Consider the following 10,390-nt stretch of genomic DNA (forward strand, 5'->3'; position numbering starts at 1 on the left):
TCAATTTTTAATTGGTCTCATGTATATCACAGCAAGCCATGTCATATTACACATACAGTTTTCATAAAATTTCATACAGTATTATGCATTGTCGGAAGTTGGGAAAGGGCTGGGAATCCACACTGATGTTTAATAGTAACAGGTTAAAAAAATAAACTAGCAGTTAGAGGTCAGCGATTGATGGATTTTTCAGTCCCGCTTCCCCAAGATTCTGTCCCGTTCCCGTTCGGTCTGCCTCCCATTGTCCTACTTTCACATAAAAAATCCCGCAGTCCTGTTCCTATTAGATTTTTTTCAATTCCAACATTCACACAGAACAGTTCAGACCTCACCCTTTTTGTATTTGTCGCAGTAGGCAAAAGGAAGGTGCTTTCTCTCTTTGGTTCACTGCATTTTTAAGGAGAAAATGATGTTGACTTATGAATTTGCACATGGTTTGTCTGAAAGCATATTAAAAACACCACATAGACATATAAACAACATTCAAAACTTGATTTTCACCACAGGTGGTTTTTCACATGTTTCACAAGTGTATGATTTTTGCGTAGGAGTTTTAGTTCCTACATTTTTCGTAAACTTAGAATACATTTTTAGAACAAAAGTGATTGAAGAATCATTATTTGTATGTGAAAACGTTTGTATGCAGATTTCACGCACAAATTTGTGCGATGACATGCTTATTAAACGAGAATGAGAAATCAGAAAACAGAATGTATTCTGCTTTTTAACTACGTTTGTTACAACTTTTCACTTTACTGGTCTCATACATGTTTGTTGTATGAGACCCCCCCACACACACACACACACATTAAGCACACATTTGGCTGCCTGTCGAATGATGAGCAGTGCTAATAGACAGTGTTGCAGTCTAGGCTGTAATGCTGAGAGCACATAGGTTTGTGGGATTGAGCTTGCCGATGAAATGCGAGCAGAACTGTGGCTGTAAAGGAGACAGGGTTTGCGTTAGTCTAGGCCGCTGTGGCTCAGACATCTTCTGCATTCAACCTGATAATAAACTGATGATTAGTGGAAGATGAAAAACTCCAACAATTCAAAAGAAACATGATGATTTTGTTTGGCTGGCACATAATCTGTTAAATAGTCAAGGATCTATGAAATCAAATTTTGTGCATTCTCTACTTTTCAAAAGTTTGAGGTCGATATGATTTTTTAAATGTTTTTGAAAAAAGTCACTAATGCTCACCAATGCTGCATTTATTTGATCAAAAATACAGCAGAAACAGTAATATTATGAATATTATTACAATTTGAAACTGCTGTTTTCCATTTTTATATATTTTAAAAAGTAATTTATTCCTTTGATGGCAAAGCTGAGTTTTCAGCATCATTTCTCCAGTGTTCATTCAGTGTCACATGATCCTTGCTGCTCAATAAACATTTCTTATTATTATTTCTTCTTATTGACAATGTTGAAGATGCTTAATATTTTGGTGGAAACTGATGTTTATTTTTGGATTATTTGATGATTAGAAAGCTCAAAACAACAGTACTTCATTTGAAATCGATTTTTTCTGTAACATTATAAATGTTTTTACTGCCACTTTTAATGAATCCTTGCTGAATAAAAGTATTGATTAAAAAAAAAAAATCTTACTGACCTCATGCTTTTGAACAGTAGTTCAACAAGAAGCTAATTTCATCATACATGATTCTCTCTCAGGTGTCTCCTCGCAAGATATCTCCAGTCCAGGCAGGGGAAGGTCCGGCCGGAGTCGAGGACGACCCAAAGGCTCTGGAGGATCAGGCAAGTGTTCTGTGAGGAAGGGAAGAGGCCGGAAGTCCAGCGCAGGCAGTGCTGCAGCCATGGCAGGAGCGATGGCGGGGGCGGCAGCGGCCTCAGCGGCGGCCTATGCTGCATACGGCTACAGTGTACAGTCCAAAGGTAACACATTTGACTTTGACTAACAGTACTGCTAGTGAAAATCTAAGGCCTATAATAGTTCATCCATTGTTATTCAACTCTCTTCCAGGTATTCCAGCAACTGGCTCCGTACAACCGGCTCTCATTCGGTCTTCAACCACACCTGCCTTTGTTCCAGCTGGCACCTCCTCCCCCCAGGCTAAAGGAAGCGCTGTGACCACCAACTCACAGACTTCAGCACATGGCAGTTCACAAAGCCAACACAACCGCACTAAAAGAAGCAAAGTACCAAGCAACCACAGTGGGCGGTAGCAGCTTGTGATCCCTTGCTTTTTGATTGTAGCATGGCCAGTACATTTTCAGTCCCAGGTTAACGATTCTCACGCTTATGTCGAGCCGCTATCACACCACAAGCCCTACTTTTCACTGTGAAACCCAACTCCACACACCCAACTTAGCATCTATTTCAGTGGCTGGTGAGCAATATGGGAGGGTTTGCACTAGAAGCAAAAACGAGTCATTGAGAATTATATCTTCAGTATATGAAGTTTAGCTCATCGATCCTTCATACAGAAAATAGCTGTTGTAAGGATGACCAAGGGTTTGTTATTCTAGTAATGTCTCTTTTTTGTTTTCTGATGACCATGTAAGCAAAGGGCAGCATGGCCGAATGAAGGAGTTTTCTTCATCTGGCACATCATAAGATGTTCGGCATCATTATCAGCAGTGATGAGTTGAAACAGGGAGGGATGTTGGTTATTAAACACCCTCTTGAACAAAGTCTTTACCTGAACACATATGAACAGATAAGACTGCTTTTGTAAGATTGCTCTTATTTTTGTAGGACCGACTCATTGAAATTTGTTTAAATACCGAATGGCCTTCTCTTTCTATGTTTATTTGCTGCAAATTCAAAGATTTTGGCTTAAATACTAATATATATTTTCTCTTGGGAAAAATAAAAGAAATCAATGTTTTTTGTAGTAAATGCAATGAAAAAACATCTGAAGTGAGTGCTGCTCGAAAAACATGTCACTGCTCAGATAAAAATACTTGGGTGTGAAATGTAACATAGCTTAAGTTAAAACTTGGTAATTTATGATGATCTGTGCTAGTTGTAAATTGTATCGAAGCGGTTTTATTTTTAAATAACATGATGAAAAGTCCATCATTCTGTTGCATCCGTGACAAATGGCTGTGGTTTTTGAGAAAGGCCATTTCTGGGTTTATTTTGTCTTTAAATTGTGATGATAAATGTTCTATGTATGTAAATATTTCAAGGGTATCATCCCATTTCCCCTCCAGTTGCTTGTCTATTTTTATAGGTCAGTGTAAATACCTAAAGAAAAAACCCAAATGGTCCTTTTACTAACTTGGAGAAAAACAAAATAAACATTGATTCAATTATTTGAAATTTTCACTGTGGGATAATGCAATTCTTGATAAATCTTTTCCCCCGTACGTTATCAATTTACTGCTGAATCTTACACAACTATTCGTTTTTAAAATCCAAGTCTACTTGAGCTATAGGTTGAGCAAAAACACAGCTCTCAGGTTCAAACCTCTTTCTTACACATTTAACAAACATACCATCTTAATTTCACACCAAACACACTTGACAACAAGGATATAGGTTCTTTGAATGTTTATTGTGCAAAATGACAAATTATAATGGCTCAACAGTATTCCGCTTCAGTGCAAATTAAAATGGAAGTGTTTTATGCCCACATATTTGAAACAAAATGCAAACAGCTTTAGAACTTGAAAAACTTTGGCAATACATTGTCACAAGCATGCATTTGTACCACAGCACCACATACTTGGGTCAAGAGCACATGACGAAAACTGACAGTATAGATGTCGCACCATAGAATCAAAATAACAACAGCCTAAAATACCATGTTCACTTAATACAGTACCTTTACCATAGTACAGTAAATTTTAATCTCTTGGTATAGAGAGAATAAAATGTTTGAACACAGCCACTAAATCACAATCACACCCCAAGGACGGCAATGTTAACTTTATGTTAGGAGGAACTTAATGGTGTTTGGATTAGATGTTGATAGCCTCAGTGACATATTTAGTGTTTTAAAGATACAGGTTTCTGAGATGCTAACAATATGGGTCTAATGGTGGTGAGAACAGCTGCCTCAATAGAGAACAGGTGAGGGTCATCGACATCAGGACAGCTGACTCTCATGAACTCCGCCAGGCGAAGCAGGTACTCGATGTTGTGGCCCGACTTCCCCTTGCACACAGCGATCTGAGCGGCGATTTCCTCCGTGCTTGCAGGCCCCAGGTAAATAGGGTTGTCAGCTGTAGCGATATAAACCAGAGCCTGGACAGGTGACTGATTCTTGCCCTGTGGAAAGAACTCTAAGACCTGGGTCAGGTAGCCTCCTCTCACTGCCTCCCTCACGTTCAGGTACTTGAGAGACTCCTCGACCTGAGAGCCAGTCACCTCGAAGGCAACACCCCAGGTGCATGCCTGTGTACAAAAACTTAAGGTTAGTCACATGTAGTAAGGGAAAGGACAGTTCACCCAAAAAAGAAAAAGTCTTTCTTCACAAAATTTTGTTCCAAACCAAAAGCTTTCTTTCAGAAAATGTAAAAGATTTTGGGTATAATGACAGCCTCAGTCACTTTTTTTACATTAAATCTTTTTTTCTGTACAATGAAAGTGAATGGAGACTGACACTGTCATTAAATGTAATATCATTCGTGTTTTGCGGAAATCAGTCATGTGTGAACGGAAAAATCATTATGCCCACAAAAGGTTTTATTTCTCCGTTGCCTATTCATAGCTTTGTTCGTATAAAAAGTGGAAATTACACTTACGTCATCCTTCTCGATGAGCGTCACCACTCTTCCGGGCTGTTATGGAAACACGAAAAAAATCAATGAGTTGCAATGGGAGAACTGTTCAGGTATTAACTTGTGCATTCTTAGGGGGGAAAAGAGTGATATATATATATATATATATGGAGCTCACCATTTCATCATCTCCACGATGAAAATTATCCCCGTGCCAAAAGCGTCTCTGGTACCCCTTAATATAACCGATCTGGCTCCTCTTGTACTTGAAGTCTGGTTTCCAAACCAACGAGCCGTAACCGAAGATCCACAAGCTGGATTTTACAGCGACGACGTCTTGAGGTTTCATCTTAGGATGGTATGAGAATAGGAAGGGTAATGGTGTAACGTTACGTTTTGATGTAACAGCTAAGTGAATGGGCCCACAGGCTAACTAGCTAACGTTAGCTTCCTCCTGTCAAGTAGGAGAGGTATCGGTTGGCTCACGGCTATACCGCGGACGGTATTAGAGCCCAACTGCTTGGCAGTTGTGATGGTGCAGTCCCGAAAATCGCTTTTCTGTGCCTGGTGCATGCCGATGCCGTGCAGTTACCGCATCATTGCCTTAAAACTCCATCTCGGCCTCTTTGGCTCTTTCAATTCGAATAAACACAAAAGCTGTTGCTAGCTCACCAGCCAGCCTCCTGTTCACCAACAAACCGCTAACCAGCCAATCACACGACTCTTTATAATCAAAAGAAATAGCCTTTTAACCGTTGCTTTCGGGCACCCTAGGTTGCCGTGCTGCTTTTCCTCCTCAGCTGATGATGAAATGTGGATTTGCTTTGAAGCAGACTATATGTGAGATGTCTATGGGCGTATCTGACCTTGCTTAAAATCCGGACCAACCATTAGCGTAGAGAGGGCGGGGCTTCCTGCCTTCTATCCAACCAATTCACCTCGCTGTGACTCTATAAGCGCATAACTGTCTGATTGGCTCACGAACCCGGAACAAACGTGCGCAGTTGATTAATTTCATAGGCGTGCCAGCCGTCAGTCACAGAAAAACTCTCACGCTCATTCGCCAGCAGATCTGTCGCTTAAAGTCTGCTCGGCTGATGCAACTTGAAACAAGCCTTTCAAGCCGCGATACAGAGCATGAACAGTACGTACTGAGACTGAGAGTATTGCATCAGCCCTCACAAGAATGTTTTTTGAGACCGAGTCAGGTCTCACACAAGGTATCGGATTTGACTAAGTAAGAAGTCTTCATTGGAAAATAATATAATCATTTATATTATTTAGTATAAAAATGTAACAAAATAATATAATGTCCATCCATTTATCCATTTTTTAAACCGCATTTACTGTGTAGGGCCTCTCAGGGATGCTGGAGTGTAACTCAGCGTGTCGGGCAAAATATAATATAATATAAAGAGATATATAAAGATGCTTTTGCAAAGCACGTCCACCAATTCCTTTTTTTGTTTGTTTTTTGTTGTTGTTATTTTTGCTTTAAATGCAATTGTCTAGTCAAATTGTCATCAGAAACTGCAACATCCTTCAAACATCTCCATTCTGTTTTATCCTATCATGACTGCTGAGACAGATTAGTTTCTTCCTGAAGATCTTTTAAGCTATGTCATCGGCTTGTATTTTATATCTCCTTTGTCTGTAATCTATATCCGTGACATATTTCAGATATTTCCATTTTTATTAGAATGCAGTCTATGCAGAAAAACCTGTTATTTAAAGTATTTTCATAAATTTCTAATCTTTCTACAAACCTGTGACATCAAATACTATACCTGATGGTTTCCACTGTGACAACCGCATGTGTTCATCTCTAGTTGTCACTCATGTTCACTTTATTTATAAATTGTGATAAAGTTAAGGTTATCAGTACCTAAATTCGGAAGGTACTCTTGAGTACATATTGTTTGTCCCTTGAGTTGCATCATGTTCTTTGCAAAACAAATATTTATGTCCTGTTTTTGGTTGTTGTTTTTTTTTTGTCTGGATGATTCAGTGTTATTATATTAATATATTTGCATAATACTGAGTGATTCAGATGTATTTGACCAGGCTGAGAATAAAAACATGTCAGCATCATAAAACTATTAAGACAGAAAAACAGGCAGGTCAGACTTGTGATCTCAGTAACGTCACAGTTCCTTTGTTAGCCCTGCTTGGGAATTGCATTTTTAGGTTGACAACTTTTATCTGACTCAACTAATACTCACTCCTTGACCATGAGGATAGTGGTATTTTTCTAATTTTAACAGAAATTATGAGTTTATTTTATTAAAAACCTATTATATTGCAAACTAGCCTTTTTGTAATAATTTCCATGTAACTAAAACATTGAACGTCACAAGAATTGGATGAATGAAAATATTCTATTTGTCATTTTTCCTGCTATTTTCTTGTAAAAAGTTCAGTTTCGGTTGATAAACAAAACATCCCTCGGCCCCCATGCCTCTTCTGGACATTTCCTGTAGTATACGTAGCTTAGGCTTTTACTTGGTTAAAATAGGATTATCTATAAATAGAGGTATTAGCTGGCATCATAAGATACAAGCACATGTAAGCTCCTTAAAAGTCTGCATGATGCACAAGCCTTTCTCTGCCTGTAGCTCAGGCAGACGGGGGAGCTCCAGTGACCAGAACTTTCACGAGACAGCCTGTTTACTTTCTCTAGCGCAGTGACCTTAGACTCGGACACACTAGCCCTTGCTGACCTTATATGAGTGACAAAGGCAGAATGGAAAGAGGGTCATGTGAATTGCACACTTGCCGTTTGTTTGCTTGTTTGTTTCTAGCCATTAACAAATATCTTAAAGCTTACTGTTGCTCAAAGTCCTGAAACAATTTAACAGCATAATTGATCGAATGTGTATATCTTAATTACCATAATTGTGCTGTAACTGATATTGAATTTGAAAAAGCAAATTATTTTAAAAGTGGATGACAATTGGATGTTCACACTACTTACCTTGGTTGTCGTGTAAGTTTGAAATTCTGTTGATGACCTGATGAACTAGTTATAGCCTGAAACATACCAATGTTAGTCCTGCAGGGAATTGGCCTGCCATAGGGTGGAGACCAAGAAATTTGCACCAAAACAAAAACAAAAAAACAGAGCCAGAAAATCTAAGAAAAAAACACATTCCCATGCCCCATGCGCACATATAAGTGCACTTACGCATTCTTCCTGCCATACATGATAAAATGCAGTGCACATTTCAGACACGTTGATGTATTTAATAGATGTTTTTTTTTATTTTTTTACTGTGGCTCACTGATAGATGAAAATGTTTGGTAATTATATATTTATTGTGATCACTACTTCTTTGTTATTTAACCTTTCCCCTCTTTTTTTGCTTAAAGGGATAATTTAGCCTAAAATGGAAATTCTGTCATCATGTAGGCCTGCTCACCCATATGTCTTTTTTTAATTATGTAGGACACATAACATCTTTTTTTTAAAATATATAATTGTATTTGAAGAAATTTTGAAGAATGTTCCAACTAACTATTATTGTCCATACAGTGAAGGTGGATGAGGTCTAAAACAACAATGAACTCTATTGACTTTCATTGTTTGGGCAAAACAGATCTATTTTCTTTTATGTTCCATAAATAAAGTCAGTTTTAGAATGACATGAAGGAGAGGTGAACTATCCTTTTTGGGTGATCCCATTAATAGGCTACATGCAAATCACTTGATAATTGATTTACCTTGTAAATACTCAATTTGTTATGTTTGTTGCATGGTTAAAGAATTTAAATTGTCACGAAATGCATCCTATAAGAAAACCTCAAGGACAGACGGGCACCAAATGTATTTGTTTTTAGACCTTTATCATGTGTTAATATACAAACCGCACGGGCAATTTAGCGACACCTAGTGTTAGTGAAGAAAATTGCAGATGGAGGGCCATTGGGTTTACTGGGTGTCTGGCTCATGATGGCTATTTTTTGGACATCATGTGTTATAAATTGTACATTTTGGTATTGCTTTTTAGCACCCTTTTAGGAATGGATTGATGTGTGACACATTTTCCTCTTCTGACTGCATATGGCTGACCGTGTCAAAATCTCATGTATGTTTCGCTTGCTCCTATCAAGGATGTTTTCAAATTCCACAGCGCAGATTTCAAAATACTCTTGAAATGAAATCAATAGTCTTGATTTGATGCCCCCCTCCCCTTTCGTTTGTTATGAGCTTGTTTCCTGAAACTTTGGGGATCCATACAAAAATACAGAATGGAGAAAGAAAGAGATGCGTGAGAAAAGCGTTTGGCCAGTGCCGGCATGTTCTGCATTTTTTAATCAGACAGGAAAAAGGAAATGATGTCACTGGGTCACAAACAGGATGCAGTGATTATAACACAATGAGAATGCCTGGCCATGCGATTTAGACCCAGAGGCCAGAGAGCAATGCACACACACACACACACACACACTTGCAGTTGTCGCAGGAGGGGTTCGAGTAACAGGTTGCATTGCGAAAGTTTTCGTTCAAGACTAATTGCTGCGATAACAAGTGTTTAATGCTCCCGCTGCTGACGGAAGTTCTCTCAGAAACCTTTCCGAAATGTGTTTATTCTTCCAAAGCATCCTTTTGACCCAAGCACAGACGCAAAGACAAGGATGCTTAGATGACATGGATGAACAGGATGTGTGTGTGGAGTGTGTTTGCGTGGCATAGATTTGTTGTTGCTTGTTGATTATGTTGCTGTTAGGAATGGAAAGAAACCCGAGCTTGACCTCCTGGACAACCATTTCTGTTTTTTTAGTATGCAAAAACGCATCTCCTGCATGGCCCTCTGGTGCCTTGCATGGGGTCTCGTAATATTGACTTTGGCCAGAGTGGTGAATTATTTAGGAAAAACTGATGGGAAGGATGAATCTCAGAGCTGAACATCAAACGCTAGTACAAATTGCCTTGTTTTTATGATGTGTGTCACCTTCTTAAATTCCCAATCAAGCCTTACAGATGACCTTTGCACCCTTTAGGTGATCCTGTACAGCCCGTTCTGCTCTGGAAGGCTGATACAGTCTTTATTTCATTATTTTAGTATAAGACCCTTGCTTTTTTTCTGTGTTTGGAGGCATAATGCCACTGAAACCCATCTGTGGGCGCCAAGGCCACGTGCAAGGCTCCGGCTGATTCTTTTGTTGGGGATGGAGATGTCTCCTTCAGCCCCGAAGGAGAGGATGAGGCCCTCGGAGCTGGAACTCGTTTGTGGCTATAGATAAGTGTGTGTGTTTTTTTTACGGGTGCTCTGCTGAGCAGCGCCACGATGAACCTGGCGAGGGGCGGCATATGCCGCTGTTTTTATGGCAGGGCAAGGTTGCACCCTGGGGCATCTGTTTCGGTTTTCTGAGGAGGGGCCGCTCCTGTCGTTTGCGCTCTTCGCCTGTCTTTGTTTCAGAATTTCCAGCTCAAGGGGCCGGTATCCGAGGCAACGGATTTAAATTTCAAGCCAATTTACAACTGGGGAAGTGGAAGGAGGGGTTGAATGTTTTTTTTTTTTCCAGGATTGAGAAAAAAATACTTCACGGAGATGTAAAAGACGGTACATTTGTAACCTTTAAAAGAGAGTAAAAGTAAACCATAACATTTTCATTCCCTTTCCACTCACCATTATAAGAAACATGTAAGTGTGTATGTATATGTGAAAAAAAGCAAAAAAAAAAAAAAAA

At 39.2% G+C, this 10,390-nt stretch overlaps 2 protein-coding genes across 8 annotated transcripts in view; one reads left to right on the top strand and one right to left on the bottom strand.

The window, feature by feature from the left end:
• ino80 (INO80 complex ATPase subunit) overlaps positions 1 to 3,296 on the top strand; it is a 39,717-nt gene extending 36,421 nt beyond the window's left edge. For all 7 annotated transcript variants that reach the window (XM_077220396.1, XM_077220397.1, XM_077220393.1 and 4 more), the window contains exons 36-37: positions 1,682 to 1,903; positions 1,992 to 3,296. In XM_077220396.1, coding sequence (XP_077076511.1) covers positions 1,682 to 1,903; positions 1,992 to 2,194 — 425 coding nt within the window. In that variant the 3' untranslated portion in view covers positions 2,195 to 3,296. The remainder of the gene's footprint in view (positions 1 to 1,681; positions 1,904 to 1,991) is intronic.
• Positions 3,297 to 3,512: 216 nt separating this feature from the next.
• Positions 3,513 to 5,562, bottom strand: chac1 (ChaC, cation transport regulator homolog 1 (E. coli)). The gene is made up of 3 exons (XM_077220411.1): positions 4,878 to 5,562; positions 4,724 to 4,759; positions 3,513 to 4,373 (listed from the first exon to the last, which is right to left on the bottom strand). Exons 1-3 carry the CDS (start codon positions 5,046 to 5,048, stop codon positions 3,966 to 3,968), a joined length of 615 nt encoding a protein of 204 aa, XP_077076526.1. The 5' UTR covers positions 5,049 to 5,562; the 3' UTR covers positions 3,513 to 3,965.
• Between the last annotated feature and the right edge of the window lie 4,828 nt (positions 5,563 to 10,390).

This window comes from Siphateles boraxobius, unplaced genomic scaffold (assembly GCF_051911475.1).
Source record: "Siphateles boraxobius isolate OS27281-9 unplaced genomic scaffold, OSU_SipBor_1 8, whole genome shotgun sequence".
NCBI classification, from domain to species: Eukaryota; Metazoa; Chordata; class Actinopteri; order Cypriniformes; family Leuciscidae; genus Siphateles; species Siphateles boraxobius.